General features: G+C 41.6%; 1 protein-coding gene across 1 annotated transcript in view; it reads left to right on the top strand.

The window, feature by feature from the left end:
• The window catches only part of fhip1aa (FHF complex subunit HOOK interacting protein 1Aa), a 141532-nt gene that overhangs the window by 61556 nt on the left and 52505 nt on the right, over positions 1-27471 (top strand). Inside the window, exons 2-5 of the mRNA XM_073042908.1 lie at positions 2551-2756; positions 6242-6865; positions 16182-16340; positions 21390-21476. Of these exons, the coding sequence (XP_072899009.1) occupies positions 2670-2756; positions 6242-6865; positions 16182-16340; positions 21390-21476 (957 nt within the window). The 5' untranslated portion in view covers positions 2551-2669. The remainder of the gene's footprint in view (positions 1-2550; positions 2757-6241; positions 6866-16181; positions 16341-21389; positions 21477-27471) is intronic.

Genomic DNA, 27471 nt, shown 5'->3' with positions numbered 1-27471 from the left:
TTAATGTGTTGAATTCCAGAAGTTGTGTTCGGAGGACTGTCTTGTGATACCAGACTTCCAGCTCCTGGAGGGACATGGAGGAAATGCAGCTAACAGATTTTTAAATGGTAAAGATGGATTGCTCTGGTGCAATCCTATGAACGCTGCTGGAAAAGACAGATGTTGACTGAGGGCCTGGATTGTCACAGCCAAAATCTGCTCACTTTCTGTAAATTCAGTGAGTGGATTTAATTACTGTTTCGGGATTCTGTTTCAGAAGGGAGAGGGAGGGTAGGTTTCTGCTGGGGATGTAGACATAGCTGGGAGTAACTCAGTGGGGATGCTGAGATTGGATTTGGATGGGTTGTGGTGGTAAGCTGGAGGTGCTGCCACTAACTAACCATCGAGTTGAGAGCTAGAAGGTGCACGAGGAAGTGATTGAAAGGATTGAAGAATCTTTGGGGAATATTTACAGGGAGCGCGAGAGGTTTGAGTGCTGAGGGTTAGGAAGGACGTAATTTGCATGGGTGTAGAGAGTGACCAAGGGCTTGTGGGATCAGAGGATAGATCAATTGATTCATTTGGATAGTACGGGGAGAGTAGGGGAGATGATAGGCTTGGAGGAGCCAGAGATGTTAAGTTTATTAGAACAACAATGCTGAGGATCATAGAGCTCAGTGGCTTGAGGGCAATTTTCTTGACAGATCAGGCATCTGACAAGAGATTGGCTTGAATTGATTTGGATTCATAAAGAATGGTGATCTGGTGGGTGAACTCAGAGACCTGGGGATTAATGGAGGCCAGGAGCTGGTGATAGATGTTAGAGAGTCAGTAGTAGTCCAATGAGATTGGGGAGGAGTGGAAGGAAGCCCAAAATGCCACAGGCACAACCCTCCCCACCATTGGTAGTAGTTCCAGGAGGTGCTGCCTTAAGTAGGCAACATTTATCATCAGAGATCTCCACCAGCTGGGCCTTCCCAGTTTCTCACAACTATGATTAGGCAGGAAGCGTTTCAGGATGTATATTGTATACATTTCTCTGACATTAAATTTGACCTTTGAACCTTTGAAACGTAGAAGCCTTGAAGGTTCAAGAACAGATACTTTAACCATTTGGTTCTTGAATCAATCAGCACAACTACAGTCATTGCAGTTCAACAATGCTATGACTTACTTTGATCACTTTGTCCTTAAATGGATTTTTTTTTTGTTTTTGTATTCTTTCTTGAAAAAATTGTGTGTAATCATGGTATAATTCATGGTTTTCTTTGGAATGCTCCTTGTATGATGCTGCATGCCTTTGGTGCTGTTGCAAGTAAGTTTTTCATTGCACCAGTGCAAATGCAATAAACCGGATTGTGACTTTGAAAATCATTTTTGATCCTACAAAGACGTCATAGGCTAAGGAGGAGATTTGGATTGTATTGAAATGAAAAAGAATGAAAGCTTCCATTTATGTGAGTTGTTCGTGGCAAAGTTTGGAACATTGGGAAAATGGAAGATGTTTCATATGGCCACAGACAATGCTGCCATGCCCTTTAATCCAATGATACTTCATACCTAGTTGTTATTCCCTTTGAGTCTCAAGGTGGTTGATAGTGAGGCAGGAGTAATTTTCTCTCTCTTGAGAATAAACTGTTATCCCGTGTTCATTGGGTATATTTAAGGTGGAGGTTGATAAGTTCTTGATTAGTCAGGGCGTGAAGGGATACGGAGAGAAGGCAGGAGAGGGAAAATAGATCAGTCCAGAGTCAACAGGCCGTTTACCCTAATTCTGCCATACAGGTAGTCCCTGAGTTACAAACGTCAGACTTACGAACAACTCGTACTTACGAACCGAGGAAGGAGAACGCCGTCTGCCATTTTAAGTCGGATCGCGACGCCGTCCGCTATTTTAAGTCATTGCCGTTGACATTGTGTTGAGTGTGTAACTTTGTATTTGGCTTAAAATTATCTTAGCAAGGTTCTATGATGTACAGACAGCAGCAGCAGTGGAATGAAATGGATTTGTAACCTCATGTGCTGAATGTCTGACATCAGCCCAGCTGGGCAAGTGGGAGCTTCACTTTGTCAAAACAGCGAGAATCTGCTCTAAAGCAAATTTCAACACCCCTGTGTAACTGGTGAATTTGTTACTTGTTTAGTTGCTTTGCCAGAGGTCTGAAAACAGACAATGTACTCCCAAAATAAATCGGAACTAGCAAGTAGTACAAGAGTTGGTTGTTATCATTTCCTGTCAGTGAATGGGTAATTAAAAGTATATTTAATTACTTTCCAGTACTTGTGCTAAATGATTATAAAAGTGTTCTGTGATATCTACTCTCACCTTGTTAACAATTGTTGGACATCAGAAATTACCCACTAAAAGCTGAGAGGAAAAAAAATTCTCTGAATCATTGTCACCCTGCAAACTTTTACTGCAATTAATTGTGAAAAATCTATAAAGCAGCATATTTTAAAGGGCTTAGAAAATCAATTTGTGAAGAAGTCTAAAATGATGAGTTGCATTTTTGTTTAGTAATTGGACTGGCTGACGTGCATTTATGTGTCCGTATATTTATTCTTTCTCAGGTCGTTACAGATTTGGTACAGCATGTTTGCTGGATAGCAGAAAAGGGCGACATATGTTCTGCTGGCATTTTTCCGGCATGGTTTAAAACAATCTGCTGAAGAATTTGGCTTCAGTTGCCATGAGCAAGGAGATTCAACAGGCCCCAAGTCTCTCAGGAGTGGACTCGGAAACGTGCACCATTGTGTTTAAAAATCATTGGGCCCAGGTGAGTTTCTGTAAAGAGGATATTTCTTCTATCTAATTGGAGCAAGAACAGAACTGCTTGTAGATCCTGGGAAGGTGGTAGAAGAAGCCTTCAGAGCTGGTTTCAGGAATTACTTTCTCCCTTTTATCTTTCCTCATCTGTGTCCACAACACTTACCGGAAGTTGACAACATCCAAAACTTTGCTGTGGGTGGTCTAGCTTACCCCCATCTCCCAGTTCCCATTGTAGTTGCTGATCTACAGTGGTTCCTAATTAAACAGCACATGGATTTTAAAATTCTCACCTTTGTTTTCAAATCATCTTTCCTTTTATTTCCTAATTCTTTCAGCCTTTTGGCCTCTGAGGTTCCTGTGTTCAACTGGTATGTTGTTCATTCCCAAATTTAACTATTTCATGACTGGCATCTGTGCATTCAAGTGCAGAGGTCCCAAGCACCAAGATTCTCTCCAGAAGTTCCACCTCTTTTTCCTATCTGAAAGTACTTAATAATATTTTACTCATTGACCAAGCTTTTGGTCACTTGGCCTAATATTTCCTTATGTGTCTGGGAGTCAAATTTTGTTGAATATTGCCACAATATAGCATCTTGGAACTTTTTAAAGAAGTTATTGTATATTAGTGCAAGGCATTTTTGTTCTAGAAATGAATTATTGTGGGGTTTATTTTCCTATATTCCATTTTCTTCACATCACCTCCTCTGAAATATCAAGGCATGGACAGAGGGGCCATTTCATTCAGTGGCTTTCTGATGCCAATGCTAACTTAGTCAACAATCTCTTAAGAAACAGGGGGGCTCACAGTCAAAAGCAAAGTTAATTTGATATTGAATTTGACAAGCCTATGTGTAGCTTCCTATAGTTTACACAGTTTATTTATAAATTCACCCTCTGTATCTGCTGGTGTGTCTTGACATTCCCTGCAGTAATCACTCGTTTAAAAGTTAACTCAGTTTGCCAAACCCAGAACAATTGACATTATTAATATGCTACATTAATGAGACTTTGTAATCACCCTTTTAGCACATGCTCAGCCATGCCCTAAAGTGTCCCATGGGGGCCTAACGGTAGTGTAGAGGTTAGCACAATGCTATTACAGCTCGAGGCATCGGAGTTCGGAGCTCAATTCCGGTGCTGTCTGGTTCTTCCCGTGAGCACGTGAGTTTCCTCTGGGTGGTCTGGTTTCCTCCCACAGTCCAAGGGCATATCAGTTAGTAGGTTAATTCATTGTTGTATATTGTCCTTTGATGAGGCTAAATAGTTGGGTTGCTGGGTGGTGCGTCTCGTTGGGCCATGAGGACCTGCTGATTTCTAAATAACTAAATTTTTGAAATATTTCACTCCGCACTTAAATGGTAGTGTTAATTTTACAAATATTTCTTGTGGTTCAGTTACCATCTCCTAAAGTGTGCTTTTCTTTGTTTTTATTGCATTTAATGAAATTAACTACATTTTTGTTAAAACAATTGTTAATTCTGAATATATTGCTTATCACAATAGTTCTGAATGGGAGCCTATTGGACCAGATGAACCTGTCTCTGAATTGTTGGTCTGGGCTTGTTCTGGCTCCAAAAATATGGTTTAAAAATAGTAAGGTGTTGGCTGTCAAATTGTTATAACTATTCTAGCTGTGACATTACTTGTTTCTGAATTTCAAGACATCTTTCAAAATAAGTTCAGAAAATGCAAAAGTACTTTTTAAGTCCAACATGTGTGTGGAGCTAAACTAACTCCAATTCCTTTCTTACAGCAGCTCCACACATAAAATACTGATTTTTTTTTGGTTTGTATGCTGCTCGACCGCAAAGTGTTGAAGGTCCTCGTTCGCAAAAAAGGGAAAGAACGTAGATCTTTTAATACACTTGAAGTGGTATTATGGAAATTCCATCCCACAGGGAAACATTCCCAGCATCTATTTATAAACACCAAATCCATCTTCATTAAGCTGGGCTGTTATTTCTTTAATCATTTTTAAAAAAGCAGTTTATACCTCCTTGAGAATGATTTGCTTAATGTAATGCACTGATAACTCTTTTGATTCGAATTCCTTGTATTAATGCAGTCATTACCCTCCTTATGAATCAATTTTACTCTGATGATTAATCCATTTCAATCCATTACTGTTTTCAAAGCAGGCATGGCCGAGGAGAGGGCAGTATTTCCACCAACGTAAATGGCAGTCATTCTCAATTCACTAAGCAATAATTACTTAGTAACACATACATTCTGGCCCACCTCTTTCCTTCACTCATCTCAAACCAGTGTGACAAAACAAATGGATTAATCTAGATGAAGTGTCCTGGTGAATCATTGGTCATCTAAAGATGCACTAGGTAGGAAGCAATTAGTCTGACTCCTGCAATTTAAGCCCATCAACTATATTTGATTCTTTTTGCAGTTGATCTACACAAGGGAAGTTTTGTAGTCAGTCAGTTAACACTCCAGATCCAATTGGAGTATTACCATAAATTAAGGGCAGCATGGTAGTGTAGTGGTTCAGACAACACTTAACAGTACCAGCGACCCGGGTTCAATTCTGGCCGTCTGTAAGGAGTTTGTATGTTCTCTCTCTGACCTTGTGTGTGCCCTCCCACAGTCCAGGGACTGTTTAATTGGTCATTGTAAATTGGCCCATGATTAGGCTAGGATTAAATCAGGGGTTTGCTGGGTGGCACAGCTGAAAGGGCCAGGAGAGCCTATTCCGCACTGCATAACAGATAGAGGGTGAAATTGAAAGGCAGGGCCTCTGCTTACTATCCCGTGCGTTTGTGACCTGTGGCTGAAAGACATAATGGACATTGGCGTGACGCAGGAGAGCTTCTTTACAAGCAGCTGCTGGGCATTATCATTAGGAGTGTACAATAATTGATTGAACCTATAGACGCAAGGCAAATCCAAAGGAACACGCACAAAATGCTGGAGGAACTCAGCAGGCCAGGCAGCATCTATGGAAATGAACAAGCAGTCAATGTTTTGGACTGAGACCCTTCACCAGGTCTGGAACGGAAGGGAGAAGAAGCCAGAATAAGAAGGGGGGGAAGGGAAGGAAAGGAGTGCAAACTAGAAGGTAATGGGTGAAGCCAGGTGGGGGCAGGGGGGAGGAAGCAAGGAGATAATAGATGGAAAAGATGGAGAGCTGGAGAAGAAGGAATCCGATAGGAGAGGAGCATCCTGCTGAAGAGGGTCTCAGCCCGAAACGTCGACTGTTTATTAATTTTCATAGATGCTGCCTGACCTGCTGAGTTCACCAGCATTTTGTGTGTGTTACTGCTTAGTTAGCCTGTTGTCATCTGATGGTCACTTGGGTCCACTTTCCAAAGGGGGTAATGGATAGCAACTAGAATTAGTCACATCATTGTTTTTTTTCCTTCCAGGGATACTGATGCTATTCGGAGCATCGTGCTGCTAATTTAGCAACAATTTAGTTCTTAAGCATCCTAAGAAAAACTTACTGTTAAATTTGACTAAAACAAACCTTTCCCTGTTCAGGTGATAAAAATTCTAGAAAGGCACGACCCACTGAAGAACTCCAATGCAAGACATGGGGTTATTCCTCCTGACGAAGCAAGCGCTGTCCAGAATTATGTTGAACACATGATCTTTCTGTTAATTGAGGAACAAGCTGAAGATGCAGCAATGGGTCCCATCCTGGAGTTTGTAGTTACAGAAAATGTCATGGAGAAACTTTTCTTGTGGAGTCTTCGCAGGGAGTTCACAGATGAAATGAAAGTTGAGCAAATAAAGATGTATGAGATGTTGGTCACCCAGTGTCACCAGCCGTTACTGCACCACAAGCCAATCCTGAAGCCTTTAATGATGATGTTAAGTGCTTGCTCTGGGACTACCACTTCTTTTGTGGAGACTGAGCTAGTTTTACTGCTTAACCAGCTCTGTTCCACCCTGGCCAAGGACCCCTCCATCCTGGAACTCTTTTTCCATACCAGTGAAGACCAGGGAGCAGCGAACTTCCTCATTTTCTCCCTGCTGATACCTTTCATTCACCGAGAAGGAGGAGTGGGACAACAAGCCCGAGATGCATTGCTGTTCATCATGTCTATCTCTTCAGAACGCGAAGTGGCAAAACACATTGTGGATAACACGTATTTTTGTCCGGTAAGTGTTTAATCATTCACTGTAGGTAATTGTGTCACTTTTGGATATGGAGAACTTGAAATTTATGAACCTGAACAATTGTTATTGTATAAAGAGCTCACAGCAGTTCACTCATCCACAGCTGAAGTATGATAGAAAATATTCATAAAGCTTTTGTTCTAGGGAAATATCTTACTCTAATTTTGTCTGCTTTATAGCTGCACCTTCAAAAAAGCTTGATTTTTTTCTTTAACTCTGCATGTGACCTCATTCATTCTGCATATAGAACAGGATTGTTGGAGATAGTAGTGCCAAACTGTGACAGTCTCAAATTTGATAGACAAAATGCTTTTAATTAAAATAATGGAACTTCGGACCTGCACTGTCTTGTTCTGCTAGTGTTTAAGTGCTTCATTTTCTGTGGCATGAGGCTGGCTACACAGGCAATTGTACATTGCCAGTATATCTCTTATTAGGAGGTGGTAAGAATCAACCTGTCGTTTGCTCTCATCAAATCTTTGCTTCTAGCTCTCCTGAAGGAAGGGATTTGTGCAGTGATAGCTGTTTCAAACTGGTTGTGCAGAGCAACCATTGGGAGTCATCACTGCAAAGTTATGTGGTACTTTAGAGTTGAATGGCTGCAGAAAATAGGTATACACACCAGCAGGAAACTGGCAGTGACTTAGGAGGACTTCTTTTTTGAGTTTTTCTATTTTATCTCCATCTCCAAAAATGTTATCACTGTGTGTTATTTCAGCAATAACAGAATTATAGATTTCAGATAAATTCTCTTGATCTGTGGCAGTGGAGTACTGAAAGGCCTGATTGGAGTGTGCATGGAGAAGGTATTTCCATTAGACCATAAGACTTAGCAGAATTGCACTATTTGACCCATTGAGTCTGCTCCTGCCTTCTCCCTGTAACCTTCAATGCCCTGACTAATCAAGAACTTATCAAACTCCTCTTTAAATATACCCAATGACTTGGCTTCCACAGCTGTCAGAATTCCACAGATTCATCACCCTCTGGCTAAAAAAATTCCTCTTTGTCTCAGTTCTAAATGGATATGCCTCCATTCTAAGGGTGAGCCCTCTGTGGTCCTAGACTCGCCCATTATAGGAAACCTCCTCTTCACATCACTCTATCTAGGCCTTTCAATATTCAATAGCTTTCAATTAAATCCCCCCCCCACCCCATTCTTCTAAACTCTTGTGAATACAGGCCCAGAACCATCAAACGCTCCTCGTACAATAACCCTTTCATTCCTGGAAACATTCTTGTGAATCTCCTCTGGACTCTCTCCAATGCCAGCACATCGTTTCTTAGATAAAGAGCCCAGAACTGCTGACAGTACTCTTTGTGGTCTGACCAATGCCTTATAAAGCCTCAGCATTACATCTTTGCTCTGGTATTCTAGTCCTCTTGAAATGAATGGTAACATGGCATTTGCCTTCCTCACCCAGCACTGACCGTTTACTCCACTTGCTCCTCCTGGTGGTCACCCATCTACTACCTGAATCCAGCACCCTGGCTGTGACCAACTCAGTAAAAATCTCATCTATGAGGTTTTCAGCCTCCAGGATGATCCTGAATACATCCAGCTCCCGCTCCAGTGCTTCGACCTTGTAGGTCAGGAGCTGCAGGTGGATGTGTTTCCTGCAGATGTAGTCATCAGGGAAGCTGTCAGGTACATCTCACAGGAGGAGCATTCCACTGCCTGAACTACCATCCTACCTATCCATGGACCAAATAAGCAATGGTTCCGTGGACCCCAGCTTGGAAACCTCTGCTCTAACTTCTCAAGCTTAAGTTCTAACCTGCTGTTCTTGCCCAAGCCTGTTTAGTCAAAGCCTGGCTACTCTAACAATGTCCCACTCGGCAACAATGGCCACTCTGCTGACACCTCGCTTCTTTTTATTGGCCCCTGCTAAGTGCTGAAGAGATCGTTATGAATGCAGCCCACCAAGAGGCTCCAAAAGGCCTCGAGCTCTTTTTATGCTTCACACAGCCTCAGCAATGAATGACTTCTCATGATGATTGCAGCCTGCTGAAAAGGAGAGTCTAGGATCCAAGGCCACTGCTTCAGAATAAAAGAATATCCCTGTAAAACTGAGATGAGGAGGAAGTTCTTCAGCTAGAAGGTGGTGAATCTGTAATTTGCTGCCACAGGTGGCCGTGGAGGCCAAGTGATTAGGTATATTTAAGGCAGAGGGTGATTGGTTCTTGATTGCTAAAGAGGTTAAAGATTTTGAGGAGAAGGCAGGAAAATGGGGTTGAAAAACCAAACTAGCCATGGTTGAATGGTGAAGCAGACTCAATGGGGCCTAGTGACTTATTTCTGTTCCATATTTTAAGGTCTTATAGCTCAGTGCTAAACGGGGAGTAAGAGGTTATGTTGAGAATGATGCAGTTAATAATTATCTTAATAAGGTATAATTGCTCCTGGGTGGCTGAAAGAGGGAGAAATCAGAATCGGGTGTGATATCACTGGTGTATGTCGTGAAATTTGTTTTGTGGCAGCAGGATGTTACAATGCCTAATATCAAAAACTAAATCACAATAAGTGTGTGTATGTCTATATATAAAATTTAATAAGTTAAATTAAATAAAGTAGCGCAAAAAGAGAAAAAGAGGGGTAAAAAAAATAGTGAGGTAGTGTTCATGGATTCAATGTCCATTCAGAAACCTGATGGAGGGGAGGCAGTTGTTACTGAATCGTTGAGTGTGTGCCTTCAGGCTCCTGTACCATCTTCCTGATGGTTGCAATGGGAAGAGGGCTCGTCCTGGGTGATGGGAGTCCTTAATGATGGATGCTGCCTTTTTGTGGCATCGCCTTTTGAAGATGTCCTGGATGCTGGGGAGGCATCCGGGATATGGTACAACTTTCTACAGCTTTTTCCCCACTGAGAAGAGTATGTAGAATTAATGCAATCAAAATCGGTCAGATTGGAATATGTTTAAATATTATAATTCATATAAAGTTGCTAACAGAACAATTGTGTGTTAGAATACCTTTTGTAAATTAGCTGGTTCCAGGGATTTGTGAACACCAGTTATTTTTTCAATTCACTGTTGTTAAGCAGTTTGTCTAGTACTGGAAAATCAAAATCCCCTGCCCCCCCCCCCCCCCCTTATGCTGGAAATACCAAAGCTAAACTCTCTTTGACCCCTTGCACTGACACTATTCCCTACCCACTGAGTCCATCTCCCTCACAGGCCTCTGGTTTGGCATTAATTTGAAGTCTCTTTCTTCTTAGCTGAGCAGCAAGCCTCTTACTCTCTCCATCATGGGAACTGCCTGTTTTGAGGCTTTTTCAGTTTGTTTGCAATTGAAATGCCACAATCAGACTCAGTTGTCTCATCTCCAGGCTGGACCACCCTACTTGCCCCTCTATAAACTTCAGCTTATCAAAAACTCTGTTGCCTGTATTTTAACTTGTATCAAGTCCCATTATTCTGTTTTTTGTAATCTATATTAAGCCCTGATCTATTAACATAGAACCATAGAACATTACAGCACAGAAACAGGCCTTTTGGCCCTTCTTGGCTGTGCCGAACCATTTTTCTGCCTAGTCCCACTGACCTGCACCTGGACCATATCCCTCCATACACCTCTCATCCACGTACCTGTCCAAGTTTTTCTTAAATGTCAAAAGTGAGCCCGCATTCACCGCTTCATCTGGCAGCTCATTCCACACTCTCACCACTCTCTGCGTGAAGAAGTCCCCCCAATGTTCCCTTTAAATTTTTGCCCCTTCACCCTTAACCCATGACCTCTGGGTTTTTTCTCCCCTGCCCTCAGTGGAAAAAGCCTGCTTGCATTCACTCTATCTATACTCATCATAATTTTATACACCTCTATATCTTGACTTTAAAGTTATTCTTTACAAAGATTTCCATGTATCCACTTCTCTCAACTTCAGTAGCGTCCTCCAGTTTGACGTTATTCTGAGAAGGATGTTCTTCAATCCTGCCCTCTTTCTCTCAGGACCACCCACATCCCTACCCCTGACAGCTATTGGCTGCTGTTCTTATAATTGTCTATGCTCTAAAGCAGGGGTGTCAAACTCATTTTAGGTCACGGGCCGGATTGAGCAAAATGCAGCTTCATGCGGGCCGGATCAGTCAGACGCGTGCGAACGCAGCTTTCGTTGCCTCCGTTTTTTCAGCCTGCTCTCATGTGTCTCAGTCTCTGCTATAACTACAAAGTGTTTCACTTTACAAATTCCGTTTCTTATGAAGAAGACTGCCGAATAAACACTAAAAACCCTGAAAACCTGGTACCTGAATAAACTCAGCATTAGCCATATCATACACCATAGGCGCTTCGATTACTGGGCCAGCTTTAATAGTAATTAGATATTATCTCGCGGGCCAAAGATAATTCCACCGCGGGCCGGATTTGGCCCGCGGGCCTTGAGTTTGACATATATGCTCTAAAGTTTTCAGTATCACCACTCTCTCCACCCATTTTACAAAACCCTGCCTCTTGTGCGTGTCACTTTGAACAGGCTCTCAGTCACATGTCAGAATGTTCATTTATTTGCCCAATTACACAGTGAAGCATGCATTAAATAAAACATTATCAGTTGTTGTTAGCTCAAATGCACCAGGGCGTGCCATCTGATCATCTTAATACATTTTTGTTTTGTATTTGAGGTTAATTCTATTGGTGAATAAGCTCTTATATATTAAAATAAGTTAATATATTAAAATAAATTAATTTATATAGTAACTCTGTATCTCACATTACAAGCAAAGGTTGATTTTTTTAAAAAAAAATTTGAGTTTCATACTGACATGTCTGTGCTAAATGTTGATATTTTTATTTATTTGCCTGTATAGTTTGACTGAACTAAAATAGTTGAGTCATTGTTAACATGTAAACCACTTGATAATGCATCTGACAAAAATGTCCTTGTTTCAAACATGTCCCTAGATGATCTCAAAGCTCAGAATCTCTGAGCAACTCCCAAGATGTGGCCTTTTTGGCAAAGCTAGCTGTTAATGGCTATCCTTAATTACCTTTGAAGGTGGCGATGAGCTGTCTTCCTGAATCTCTGCTATTCGTTTGGCAAAATTACTCCTTCAGTAGACTCCTGTAGAGATTTCCAGGACTTAGACTCGATGAGAATGATCACCGTGGCCACAATATGATATATTTCCATTTTAGAATGATATGTGACTTGGGATTATGCCGTTTCCCTTTTTATGGTGGGATGTTTGTTTGGGAAGTGCTGTCATTACATATTGTAGTCATGGTGGACCAGATGTAGAAAGTATGAAGTATGAGTGTGAATCAGGGTGGTTTGGCTTGTTCTGAATGTTATCTTGTGCGGAATCTCATGCATTTTGGACTTCAGACAAATGCGGAGTGCTCCTCCATATTGGTGACTTGTCCCTTGTAGTGGGACAAGCAGTGTTTACCATGGGATAGGGATGGGGACGAGAAGGGTCTGTGCTGAATGCCCACACTGTGATCTGCATTTACAGCATTAACGTTTCTAGTATTTGTGATGTTCAGAATACTGATAGTGAGGGATTTGCCAGTGGTAATGTTACTGATTGTCTAAGGTTGTGGGTAAGACTCTCATTGGTGGTTGTCATAAGCAGCTGGGTCTTTTATGTAAGCATTGTACAGTCTAGCAGGTATTTCACTTCCTGAGGAGTTGTAATTCGAATGGAATACTGTGAAATGGTCATCAAGTATTCTCCTTTCTGAATTTACAGAAGAACAAAGATAACTAATGAAGCATTTGAAGCTGGTTGGACCCAAGATGAAACCCTGCAGCAGTGTGGCAAGATAACAGGGGCAAGGATGGCACCGTGAAGCTGCTAGAGACAATGCAGGGCAGATTTACTTGCTTAGTTACGTAGAAACATAGAAAACCTACAGCGCAATACAGGCCCTTCAACCCACAAAGCTGTGCCGAACATGTCCTTACCTTAGAACTACCTAGGCTTACCCATAGCCCTCTGTTTTTCTAAGCTCCATGTATCCTTCCAGGAGTCTCTTAAAAGATCCTATCATTTCCACCTCCACCACCGCCGCTGGCAGCCCATTCCACCCACTCACCACTCTCTGCATTAAAAAAAACTTACCCCTGACATCTCCCTTACAGGGGGGAAAGGATTTCACATACGAGGTAATTTGGACTGAAGAACCTGGAGATGTTCTCCTTGGAGAACAAATAGTCGAGAGGTTTGGTAAAAGTGTACAAGTTGGTTTAGATACGGTAAATTGAGAGACCCTGTTTCGATTAATGGAAGCTTTGAGGACCCAGGGATGCATATTCAGAGTACTGGACAAAAGATGATGGAGAACTTGGCAAGAAGCTTTTTACAGGAAGACTATGTTTATGAACAAGAACATCCTGTAAAGATGATGCAAATAGTTAATCAAGGCTGTGGAAGGGGAATTGGATAGATGTTTGAGGAAAGACGATTTGCAAAGGTTATGTTGGAGAAGTGGGTTAATGTGACTGATGGGATTATGCTCCAAAGAATTGCCATGGACTTGACATCTGATGCCTACTCTGCTGTAACTTAATTTTTAAAGTTCAGTTAACATCACTGAAAGTGATTTATCTAATTGTCATACTGGCATTTGTGGGAGCTTGCCTGTATTTCCCATGTGACTAACTTTTTTTGGGGGAAAAAAACAAATTGGGACATCCTTAAAGAGATGTGGAAGGTCTTATGATGAACAAAACGTAATTAAATTCCTCAAATGTTGTAAATTTAGAATATCACAAGTAATGCACATCAAGTTCAATTCATGAGGAAATTTCAATGTTTTAAAGACAAAGCCTTTTGCGTCAATAGTATTATCAGGCCCAAGCATGACTTTCATTCCAACCAGGACCACTATTCAGCTTGAATTATATATTTTAAAAAAAGCACAATTAGAATTGGGCATTAATTCTGCTACTGAAAGAAAATAAATTGTTTTTCTTGCTATAAATGCCAAACTGAGGCCAGGTTTTGAGATGATATACTTCATTTAGACTTTGTTCTGAGCATTACATAATGAAAGGTTTTGGAGCTGATGACGAGACTAATGACTGTCACTATCTCACTGGTCAGGCTGTTGCTTATCTGCACAATTCATTTGATCTAATAACAAAAGGTCAACCTTTTCCATAACAAAGGCAGGCAGCTCTAAAAAGTTTACACTGCTTTGTAGCTTGCAGGTAAGTGGAGTCATAGGATAATTTTTAAAAAAGCTGAGCTAGAAGCAGAGACTAAATGATATAAATCTATCAAATTGAAAACCGTTTCATATTTAATTGGTGGTACACTTGAATTGATTAATGCAGATATATATGAATGAATTCCAAATATTTGCATACATATAGTATGTAAAACAATCTAAGTCATAAAGTAATATTGCAAAAATGCAGATGAGACAGATTTTCATACATTTTTATTAGAAAAATAAAGTATTTGAAGTTATTGTAACTTTGGAATAATATTCATAATTTCCATTTAATAGGTAAAATATCATTTTGATATTTTCATAAATATGAAAATGTTAAAACAAGGCAGGTGGCACAACTAACTGTCTCACGGTTCCTGGTTTCAGTCCTGATCTTTGGTGCTGTCTGTGAAGTGTGGATGTTCTCCCTGTGATAGTGATCATTTTGCCCAGGTATTCTCTTGCCCTCTTACATTCCAAGGCATGTGGGTCAGAAGGGTAAATGGGGACTGTAAATTGCCCGTCGTGTGTAGGTGAATGGGAGACTTTCAATGAGCTACTGGGAATGTAAGGGAAAAATGGGATTAATGTAAATCGGTGCTTGATGGTGTGTGTGGACGTTGTGAATCACAAGGACCGATTTCCCTCATGTGAATCTCGATGATCAGGGGTGGGGGTGCGTTGGATGATTAGTTTGTACTTTTTTGTGGCTGCATATGGATAATTGGCAAAATGCCTGAATTTGTTTCTCAATGCTCGTAATAAGTAAAATGAATTTCCTTCAGTCATTTACATCCAGTGACGCGAAAATCTGATAAATCAATAAACAATAAATATCAAAGAGCATGAGAAAGCGAGTCTGTAGGTTGTGGGAACAGTTCAGTGATGCGGCAAGTGAACATGAGAAAATCTGCAGTTGCTGGAAATCCAAGCAAAACACCCAAAATTGGGACGAAGGGTCTCAGCCTGAAACGTCAACTGTTTACTCTTTTCCATGGATGCTGCCTGGCCTGCTGAGTTCCTTCAGCATTTTGTGTGTGTTGCTCACATCCAGTTTTGGGTTGCAGTGCTGAATTCTAGGCTTTGTGGCTGATGGAGGGGAGGTTATGTATCAACTTGAGATTGCAGTGGAGCTGGGGCTACCTGTCATCAACCTAGTTCTTCCTCCTCTCAGTACACAAACAGTAGAATAGACCGGGAACCTGTTTTTGTTGGGTGTCACCTCATTACCCTGAGGTGTCTTGAAATTATGAATCCCATTGCTATTTGCAGAGGACCTTGTTGGCTGGATGTTCACACTAGGCTCTGGAAAGTGGCATGTTGGATGTCATTCTGTGTTCTTGGGGTGCATAAAGTTGACCTCTGAAGCTGGCTGCTTTTGAAACTTTGTGAACAAAAATCGCACTCTGTCCTTTTCTAATTAAGTTGCTGTGTACTTGTATAAATGGCTTTTTCTTTCTGTTTGTGGTTATAGAATTCTTGGCTTGAAATTTGCTTTTTATGTAAAAGCCTATTTTGTTCTCCTTGTTATTTGTGTGAATGCAACAATAGTCAACAAATAAGTCTGAACTTCATAAGAGGAATACGGACATGTAAGCAAATTATGATCAGTGATTATTATAGCGTGGCTGAAAACCTTCAGGAATACACGTGGTTAGTTATGGCTAGCAGTCCTAGTGAGGATAACACACAACCACTTAAGATTAAACAAACTGAAAGGAAATTGGATCTGGTGTCGGCTCATCAGATCTTGTGTGTGTGTGTGTGTGTGTGTGTGTGTGTGTGTGTGTGTGTGTGTGTGTGTGTGTGTGTGTGTGTGTGTGTGTGTGTGTGTGTGTGTGTGTGTGTGTGTGTGTGTGTGTGTGTGTGTGTGTGTGTGTGTGTGTGTGTGTGTGTGTGTGTGTGTGTGTGTGTGTGTGTGTAAAAGTGTAATGCAGCAATAAAAAATAATCTATTTTTCACAACTTAATGAGAATTTTAAAGATTAAAACAAATGGGCAACAGATTGCATATTTAGCTCCTAATTGTTTCTACTTATTGAAGTCTTCATATCTTAACAGCTTTCCTCTCCACAGATATTGTTTAACAGTAAACACGGCTTCTGTTTAGTGTTTCTCCTCACTATTATTTGACCCACAGGTGTTGGCCACAGGACTTAGCGGCCTCTACTCCTCATTGCCCACTAAATTGGAGGTGAGATCCGATGAGTGGCACTACCTGCAGCGCGAGGACTGGATGCATATTCCAGCGTTGGTGCAGTTTATGAACTCCCTGGAGTTCTGTAATGCTGTAATACAGGTAAAGATGTACTCAGCAACGTACATAAGTACCATGTCATTTTTCATCCCGTGAATTTTGTCTAATATTCAGCCCATATCAAATTTCCTGCAATGTTTTATGAATCTTAAGTTTTTTTGAACTTTGCATGAGGCTGCATGACAATTAATCTATAATTCAACATCCTCATGATAAAGTTAATGTTCTCAAGTTGGAGTTCAGTTATCATTCGACCATACACACAAATGCAGCCAAAGGAAACATTTGGCCCTCCGGGGCCAAAGTGCAAAACACAGTACCGCACTCTCACTCACTACACAGCATATAACACAGATAGTTACGATAACAGAAAAAGCAAGTCACAGAAAAAAATATAGCCCAGTCCCCGAGTGCCATGACCTGTAGATTGATGGTGCACGGGATGATGTCCTGGAGCATGTTTCTGCAAGAACAAGCACACAGCAGTTCCTCATCACGTGTTAGTGCAGCTGCAGACGGATGCAATCCCGTGTGAACATGGGAGGGGCAAGGCTACAACCCAGCACGGAATCCAGAGCATCCACAGAGGCCTCCATTCTCTCCCACACCGCCTCCCGCGTTTCCTCTCCTGGACGCCTGCACGAGGGCTTAGTCTGCGTAGCAACCAACGCACCACAGCTCCCTCGCCGTCAGTCTCACCAATGAGCAAGTGAACTGGACTTGCAGTGTTCTACGTTTCTAATGTCCGACAGTGTCTTGCAATCACAATAAAACCGTCCAGCACAATCATTTGCGTCGTTTGTTGGACCACGCACCACCTTCGCACAGCAACGGTACACAAGTCTGGGCGACCATGTGGCATGCAACAAGTTCCAGTTCTGTTGCTATCCAGCAACTTGCTAGTGGGGCAGACCTGCAGTAACTGATGTTCTTAATATCCAGCGGTGTCTTGCGGTCATAAAAAGAACGCAAAGGATGAACAATTACACCGTTGATTGGACCTGGAGAGTCCACGACAGTGCCATCTTACCAGAAGAAGACAGAATATGATAGAAAATTAAATTACCCCAAATTTTTATTTATATATATTACCTCTTTCAGGGATAGAAGCTATTTGCCAACAGTTTATTAAAGCTTGCAATGTTAAAATGTCTGAACCTAGTATTTGCTAAATCTTGCGTTATTATACTGTTTTTCCATAAAGATCACACTTTAGTATTGTCTCCTATTTAGATGAGCAGTTTTATAAAGTATTTGGCGAGTAACCCAGAACTGAGTGCATTTTACGCTTGTTTCATTTTACCCAGCATACTTTTGTTTCATATTTAGGGTATTAGATTGGTCCATGTTCAAGTCCCTACCAAACCATTGGTTGAAAGGGAAATCCATTCATTTTTCTAAAAGAGAAAAGCGAACTAAATGAGATAACAGATGAATTTAAGAAAACGTTTTGCAGAATTGTTTCACGTAAAAGCTGATTTAATTGCCAGCACTGTGGTGATTATTGTTTTTCTTTTATTGAAAGCCATTATTTTTATATTCAGACATATTATTATGTTCGCTGTCTTATGACAAAGGGCTTCAAAATCATTCGAGAAATTTTGCGCCCAGCCCTAAGATCCTCCCCTTGTAGAATTTTTTCCTGACTCACTACTACTTAACCCCAAAACCCGCATCATATTTGTTCAGGTTCCAGTATAACGATCTTTCTATCCCAGTTCTCAAAAATCCCAATATCTCGACCGCATTTACGGCAAAAGTATTATTTGAAAGTAATTTTGTCTCTAAACTCCAATCACTTATCTACATTATTTTAATCCCAGACTGTACAGTCTCATATTCAAACATCTTCTTTTACAGGACTTCCTTACAGAATGGAAGTTCGGCATTCCTTTACTTGCAATTCCCTGATTATTTTTTTTAAAAACCCATGAATAACATTGTCTATTTGATTTATTACATTTTCTTTCAAATGGGCGCCTGATTGAACTTAGAGAGTCACAGTCATAGAGTGACACAGCAGGAAAACAGGGCCACCAGGTCTGTGCTGACCTTCAAACACCCACTTGATCTAAATGTACATTTGTCCCCTTTTTCTATTTTCCCCCTACATTCTGATCAACCACTCCTCTCCTTCACCCCCTCCCTGGATTCAGCTGCACACAAGTGCTAACCTATTATGGCCAAAATACCTATCACCATGTTGTCTGCCCATTAATAATGTGTGTTTTAGAAGACCATATGATATTTTGGTGCAATATAGTATGGGGAAGTTTAACACTTGCTTAGCTTTTAGCTAATCTGAGCACAATCAAAATTAGAAACATAGAAAACCTACAGCACAATACAGGCCCTTTTGCCCACAAAGTTGTGCCCAACATGTCCTTACCTTAGAAATTACCTAGGGTTACCCATAGCCCTCTATTTTTCTAAGCTCCATGTACCTATCCAGGAGCCTCTTAAAAGACCCTATCATTTCTGCCTCTACCACCGTTGCCAGCAGCCCATTCCACGCACTCACCACTCTGCATTAAAAAAAACTTAACCCTGACATCACCTCTGTACCTACTCCAAGCACCTTAAAACTGTGCCTTCTCATGTTAGCCATTTCAGCCCTGGGAAAAAGCCTCTGACTATCCACACGATCAATGCCTCTCATTATCTTATACACCTCTATCAGGTCAACTCTCATCCTCTGTCGCTCCAAGGAGAAAAGGCCGAGTTCACTCAACCTGTTCTCATAAGGCATGCTTCCCAATCCAGGCAACATCCTTGTAAATCTCCTCTGCACCCTTTCTATGGTTTCCACATCCTTCCTGTAGTAAGGCGACCAGAATTGAACACAGTACTCCAAATGGGGTCTGTCCAGGGTCCTATATAGCTGCAACATCACCTCTCAGCTCCTAAACTCAATCCCATGATTGATGAAGGCCTATACACCGTACGCCTTCTTAACCACAGAGTCCACACTGCCAAGAGTCTTACCATTAATACTATATTCTGCCATCATATTTGACCTACCAAAATGAACCACTTCACACTTATCTGGGTTGAACTCCATCTGCCACTTCTCAGCCCAGTTTTGCATCCTATCAGTATCCTGCTGTAACCTCTGACAGCCCTCCTCATGATCCACAACACCCCCAATCTTTGTGTCATCAGCAAATTTACTAACCCATCCTTCAACTTCCTCATCCAGGTCATTTATAAAAATCACAAACAGTAGGGATCCCAGAACAGATCCCTGAGGCACACCACTGGTCACCGACCTCCATGCAGAATATGACCCATCTACAGCCACTCTTCGCCTTCTGTGGGCAAGCCAGTTCTGTATCCACAAAGCAATGTCTCCTTCGATCCCGTGCCTCCTTACTTTCTCAGTAAGTCTTGCATGGGGTACCTTATCAAATACCTTGCTGAAATCCATATACACTACATCTATGGCTCTACCTTCATCAGTGTGTTTAGTCACATCCTCAAAAAATTCAATCAAGCTTGTAAGGCACGACCTGCCTTTAACAAAGCCATGCTGACTATTCCTAATCATATTATGCCTCTCCAAATGTTCATAAATCCTACCCCTTAGGATCTTCTCCATCAACTTACCAACCAGTGAAGTAAGACTCACTGGTCTATAATTTCCTGGGCTATCTCTATTCCCTTTCTTAAATAATGGAACAACATCTGCAACCCTCCAATCCTCCAGAACCTCTCCCGTCCCCATTGATGATGCAAAGATCATCGCCAGAGGCTCAGCAATCTCCTCCCTCGCCTCCCACAGTAGCCTGGCATACATCCCGTCTGGTTCCGGTGACTTATCCAACTTGATGCTTTCCAAAAGCTGCAACACATCCTCTTCCTTAATATCTACATGCTCAAGCTTTTCAGTCCACTGTAAGTCTTCCCTACAGTCGTCAAGATCCTTTTCTGTAGTGAATACTGAAGCAAAGTATTCATTAAGTACCTCTGCTCTCCTCTGGTTCCATACACACTTTTTCACTGTCACACTTAATTGGTCCCATTCCCTCATGTCTTATCCTCTTGCTCTTCACATACGTATAGAATGCCTTGGAGTTTTCCTTAATTCTGTCCACCAAGGCCTTCTCATGGCCCCTTCTGACTCTCCTAATTTCATTCTTGAGCTCCTTCTTGCTAACCTTATAATCTTCTAGATCTCTATCATTACCTAGTTTTTACAGCCTTTCGTAAGCTCTTCTTTTCTCCTTGACTAGATTTACGACAGCCTTTGTACACCACGGTTCCTGTACCCTACCATCCTTTCCCTGTGTCATTGGAAAGTACCTATGCAGAACACCACACAATATTTCTTCTGTACGTTTCCCTGAGAACATCTGTTTCCAATTTATGCTTCCAAGTTCCTGCCTGATAGCCTTATATTTCTCATTAAAATATTGAACTCATTACTAAATTGTCTGTTCCTTTCCCTCTCCAATGCTATGGTAAAGGAGACAGAATTGTGATCACTAACTCCAAAATGCTCTCCCACTGAGAGATTTGACACCTGATCAGATAGATAGATAGATAGATACTTTATTCATCCCCATGGGGAAATTCAACTTTTTTTTTCCAACTTTTCAGCTTCATTTCCCAATCCCAGATCAAGTACGGCCTCTCCTCTTGTAGGCTAATCTGCATATTGTGTCAAGAAACCTTCCTGAACACACCTAACAAACTCCACCCCATCTAAACCCCTCACTCTAGGGACATGCCAGTCGATATTTGGGAAGTTAAAATCTCCCACCACAACAACCCTGTTATTATTACACCTATTAGACAGTCACTGCTGAGGTCAAAAAGCTTTTTGCTGCCATATCCGGGATATGGTTCTGGATACAAGTAAGAAAATTGATGTCAGAATTTCAACAGAATTCTATTTTTGGATAGAATGACCAGACCACCAAGTAAGATTAAAAACAGCTGCACTGTCCTTATTCCTAATTTGGAAGATCCGGTAAATTTTTGAAGTGCTTTCTTGTTTTGTTGGGCTTTGATGAAAGAGGGCTGGTTGTAGGTATGTTGGGTATTTCTTCAACTATTTGTTTAATGTTGCAATCTGTGCTTCTGATTTAGGTGGCTCATCCCTTGATAAAGAATCAGCTTGTGAACTATATCTACAATGGATTCCTCGTGCCTGTCATGGCTCCTGCACTTCACAAAGTTAGTACGATGTATGCCGTGAATTCCTATACAAATTTTGTAAGAGTTAACTACACTGTAAAATGTTTTACCTGGGTGGAATGTAGAAATAGGCATTTGGCAGGGCTTGCGACTTCTATGACTTCTTCCATGGGTATTCTAACCTCTGTGAAATAATATTAAATTCTGTGTAGTAGGTTCTTGCTTTATTGTCTTGTCTGATAATCCAAAAAGGTATATACCTTTCTGAATTATTAGTCAACAATAAAGCTATTGTTCTTGATTTAGTATTACAAGGAAAAGGTGAACTGCTGGCATCTATGGAACTAGATTGCAACACTTCAGTGGCTTCTGGAGAGAAACTGTTAATTGCACATCAAACTATAAAATCTTTCCTGAAGTTTCAAGATGAAATTTGTGACTGAGTTTTTCTCTTCTTAGTTGGCTGATGAGTGATGATGATAATAGTATTCCAGCGTACCTGGATTAGGAAGGGAGAAATGCGCACCAGGATGGCTTGCAGTAACTACCCGTTTCTCTATGCACAGCTTGCGTACGAGGAACAGTCAGCTGGGCAAGGGTGAACAGCGCTCGTGCTTGCGTAAACACCAGCTTTTCAGAAGAGCAGCTGCGAAAGATAGAATAGAAAAACCCAGTCTGAATATATGTACGTGTGTGTGTGTGTGTGTGTGTGTGTGTGTGTGTGTGTGTGTGTGTGTGTGTGTGTGTGTGTGTGTGTGTGTGTGTGTGTGTGTGTGTGTGTGTGTGTGTGTGTGTGTGTAGCAACTTGTATTTCTTTGTAACTTCAAAACATTAAACTAATTCAAAGGACACAGGAGCCCAAAATATGAGTCTAACTTCGTGTTTACTTTAAGCGAGGTGCACCCGTATCACGTGGTAGTGCGATGATGCATACTATTCACATATTGATACATGTAACCCGTAATGAATTATTTAAACGAGCAAGAATACTAAATCAACCAATATATTTACAATATTACTGAAATATTACAAACCCCATTTCCAGAAAAGTTGGGATATTTTCCGAAATGCAATAAAAACAAAAATCTGTGATGTGTTAATTCACGTGAACCATTATTTAACTGACAAAAGTACAAAGAAAAGATTTTCAATAGTTTTACTGACCAACTTAATTGTATTTTGTAAATATACACAAATTTAGAATTTGATGGCTGCAACACACTCAACAAAAGTTGGGACAGAGTTAAAATAAGATTGAAAAGTGCACAGAATATTCAAGTAACACCGGTTTGGAAGACTCCACATTAAGCAGGCTAATTGGTAGCAGGTGAGGTATCATGACTGGGTATAAAAGTAGCGTCCATCAAAGGCTCAGTCTTTGCAAGCAAGGATGGGTCGTAGCTCACCCCTTTGTGCCAAAATTCGTGAGAGAATTGTTAGTCAGTTCAAAAGGAACATTTCCCAACGCAAGATTGCAGAGAATTTAGGTCTTTCAACATCTACAGTACATAATATTGTGAAAAGATTCAGAGACATCTCAGTGCGTAAAGGGCAAGGTCAGAAACCACTGTTGAATGCACGTGATCTTCGAGCCCTCAGGCGGCACTGCCAAAGAAACCGTCATGCTACTGTGCCAATTATAGCCACCTGGGCTTGGGAGTACTTCGGAAAACCATTGTCACTTAACACAGTCCGTCGCTGCATCCAGAAATGCGACTTGAAACTGTATTACGCAAGGAGGAAGCCATACATCAACTCTATGCAGAAACACCGGCGAGTTCTCTGGGCCCGAGCTCATCTCAGATGGACCGAAAGACTGTGGAACCGTGTGCTGTGGTCAGATGAGTCCACGCTTCAGCTAGTTTTCGGAAAAAACGGGCGTCGAGTTCTCCGTGCCAAAGATGAAAATGACCATCCTGATTGTTATCAGCGAAAGGTGCAAAAGCCAGCATCTGTGATGGTATGGGGGTGCATCAGTGCCCACGGCATGGGTGAGTTGCATGTATGTGAAGGTACCATTGACTCTGAGGCGTATATTAGCATTTTAGAGAGAGAGATGTTGCCATCAAGGCGACGTCTCTTCCCGGGACGTCCATGCTTATTTCAGCAGGACAATGCCAGACCACATTCTGCACGGGCTACAACAGCGTGGCTTTATAGACACAGAGTGCGTATGCTTGACTGGCCTGCTGCCAGTCCAGATCTATCTCCTATTGAAAATGTATGGCGCATCATGAAGAGGAGAATCAGACAACGGAGATTACGGACTGTTGAGCAGCTGAAGTCTTATATCAAGCAAGAATGGACAAAATTTCCATTTGCAAATCTACTACAATTAGCATCCTCAGTTCCAAAATGATTAAAAAGTGTTATTAAAAGGAAAGGTGATGTAACACAATGGTAAACATGCCTCTGTCCCAACTTTTGTTGAGTGTGTTGCAGCCATCAAATTCTAAATTTGTGTATATTTACAAAATACAATTAAGTTGGTCAGTAAAACTATTGAAAATCTTTTCTTTGTACTTTTGTCAGTTAAATAAAGGTTCATGTGAATTAACATACCACAGATTTTTGTTTTAATTGCATTTTGGAAAGTATCCCAACTTTTCTGGAAATGGGGTTTGTAAATACACAACACTCCTCCCTGCTCAGCTACAAACTCCACCTCAATATAGAATGCATCTCAACCATTTGCACAAAATACTATACAATACAAATGCTATGCAGACATCCACAGCATAGCACATTTAAATTGTCCTATTCCGACCTACCAATTTAATTGCTGTGTAGGATTTGTTACTCTTGTGGGATAATGTCTTTACTGACAAGGGAGAATCACTCTGCTTGGCAGGTGAGACATGTGACTGTTAAACAGCCTCAGTTCTGGGGCCTCCTCCATGGTGGTTGTAGGAGCTGACTCTGGGATGACAGGAAGTGCTTCTGACAGACCTGGCCACCTTTCTACTCTAACAATTGATTCTGCTGTCCTCAACTGATCAACGTGTTGCCTCCAGATGATATAAGAAACAACCTCTACTGTGTAAGAGAGTGGTCCTGTTCCGTCCTTAACCTTTCCGAGTACCCAGTTTTGATAATCTCTAGTTCCTCGTCAGGGCTGCTGGTCAAGGAACGAAACATCAAACCTCCTTGCTTGAGGAGTCTCCAGTTTGACTCAGCTGTTCGTCCTACATACTCCTTCTGAGATTGGGGTTGAGGAGATCCAAGCGTGAATGCAAGGGATGACTCAGGACCAGCATGGTTGGTGGGTTGTTGATTGTGGTGTGTGCTGCTTGTGATATGCAAGGAGGAAGTTGGGGAGATTCTGATTCAGTGTCAGTGCAGAGTACTCTGCTGACATTGCTCGCAGTGTGATCTTTAGACTCTAGTCAAACTTAACCACTGGGTGGTATGGTGCAGATGTAATATGTCTTATTCATTTTTAGGAATGATTGAAACGGTTCCACCACAGACTGTGCTCCATTGTCACTGACTAAGTGTTCTGGAACACCAGTCCTTGCAAAGAGGCTTCTCAGCACGTCAGCAGTGTGCGAGGCTGTAGTGGAGGCTATTGGGATCACTTCTGGTCATCCATTACTACCAAGAAATGTGTGTCTGGCAAAATCCCTTTGCCAGGGCAATGCAGGCCATTCCCAGGGGTGGATGGGCATTTCTCTTGGCAACCTACACAGCGCAAGACAAGCTGCTTGATCTGCTGATCTATCCCAGGCCACAAGACGTGGCTTTGAGCCAACGCGTTCATTTTAACCAGGCCTAGATGCCCAGCATGTAGCTCCTCCAGCAGTTACAGTAGCTCTCAGCTTGGATGGTGCAACTCTCAATCCCCACACAAGGCAACCTCTGCCAAGTGCAAGTTCATCCCGGTGCTGGTAAAAAAAAATGAGGGAGCATGAGTTTCTGCTGGGCATTCCAGCCATTTTGGGTGGCCATGTAGACCTGTAACGGTGTTGGGTCTTTTCTGGTTTCCTTTTGGATCATCTCTGCTTTAATAGAAAGACTTTCTATTTACATTAGGGAGAATATGTCAAGAGGAGTGTACTCTTTTGTAAATTTTTCCCGCATTTAATTTTGCAAGAGTGAATGGGATAATCCATCAGCACCTCCATGATTGGTTGTCCTCTTGATTTCCAGCACGTAATTGTGTCAAAGAAAGAGATCCCATCTCTGCATTTGTGCTGTTGCTGTAGGTGGAACACCCTTCTGTATGTTGAAAATGGACTCTAGTGGTTGATGATCAGTAATGAGGGTAAACTCTCCCAAACAAATACAGGTTAAGGCGTTTTACACCCCAAGCCAGAGTCCAAAGCCTCTCTGTCAATCTGTGCGCAATTTTTCTCTGCAGCGATAAGGGAACGGGATGCAAAGGCTATGGGACATTCACTTCCATCACTCATAACGTGTGACATGACTGCACCCCTACCTTACCATAAGGCAAAGTATCAGAGGCAAGCTGCACTGGATGATGTGGATCATGTACAAGTACATTGTCTAATGTCATCATTTTCCTTTATCTTTCTGAAAGCCACCTCACACTGCTTTGTCCATTGCCATCTCTTCCTGATCTGTAGTAATGAGTTCAAAGGGTAGAGCATAGGAGCCAGGTTTGGCAGGAACCTCTACAGTAATTGACAAATCCTAAAAAGGACACGACTGTGACATGTCCTTGGGCCTTGGGGCATCCACCACTGCCTGAATTTTTTCAACACACTTGTGCGTCAGTGGTGTAAGCACAGTAAATAATGCTTGTCACGTCATGCTCTAAGCCCATAATCCTCTATTCTTTTTAACAGTGACGACGTTTTGGAGATATTTCTTGTCATCCTTGTAAGTAACACGGAGTGCCTGGGCAGCCTTGCAGCACCTGGTCCACAGCTTTCTGCCAGAGTGCAGGTGCAGATGCTACTCCAAAAATAAGCCCATTATAGTGATAAAGCCCTTTGTCAGTGATCATATGGAGAAACACTTAGGACTTTTCTTCCATCTTCATCTGTAGGTAGGCCTCAGTTAAGTCCACCTTGCTGAAGTGGTTCCCTCCAGACAGGTTTGTAAAGATATCCTCTGTCCTGGGTAGAGGGTATTGATGAACTTTCAGTTCTGGGTTGATGGTGACCTTGAAGTCACCACAAATTCTGACAGACACATTCTTCTTAGCCACTGGGACCACCGCAGTTGCCCATGGACTCCACTCAACTTTGGGAAGAGTTCCTTCAGTCTCCTGCGATCTAGTTCACTGGCTGCTTTAACACAGATGGTATAAGGAACCAGAAGGGCTTTGGAAAACCTGGATGTGGCATTTTCATTGGACGCTATTTTACCCTCAATTTTTCCAGTCCTATCCTTGTCGCCATTGTTATGTTTTGTAACTTCAAAACATCAAACTAATTCAAAGGAAGACATGGGAATCCAAAATATGAGTCTGACTTTGTTTACTTTAAGCAAGGTGCACAGCTATGACATATTTATACATGTAGCCCGTTAATTATTTGAACAAATAAGAATGCTTAATATATTTACAATATCACTCAAATATTACTGAAATATTTTATACACACTTCTATTTTACATTAAGCAACACACACAAAATGTTGGTGGAACGCAGCAGGCCAGACAGCATCTGTAGGAAGAAGTACAGTTGACGTTTCGGGCCTAGACCCTTCATTAGGACTAACTGAAAGAAGAGAGACTTTTTGTTAGTCCTGACGAAGGGTCTCGGCCTGAAACGTTGACTGTACTTCTTCCCATAGATGCTGCCTGGCCTGCTGCGTTCCACCAACATTTTGTGTGTGTTGCTTGAATTTCTAGCATCTGCAGATTTCCACATGTTTGTATTTTACATTAATCTTGAGTTCAGTGGCCACTTTATTAGGTACACCTGTCCACCTGCTCTTTAATGCTAATATCTAAAATGCTGATCATGTGGCAGCAACTCTGTGCAGACTTGGTCAAAAGGTCGAGTTGTTCAGACCGAACCTCAGAATGGTGAAGTAATGTAATATAACTGACTTTGTGGAATGAT

Source organism: Hemitrygon akajei, chromosome 4 (assembly GCF_048418815.1).
Source record: "Hemitrygon akajei chromosome 4, sHemAka1.3, whole genome shotgun sequence".
NCBI lineage: Eukaryota > Metazoa > Chordata > Chondrichthyes > Myliobatiformes > Dasyatidae > Hemitrygon > Hemitrygon akajei.
The sequence above is the reverse complement of the archived record's forward strand: the minus strand, read 5'-3'. Positions and strand labels throughout refer to the sequence as shown.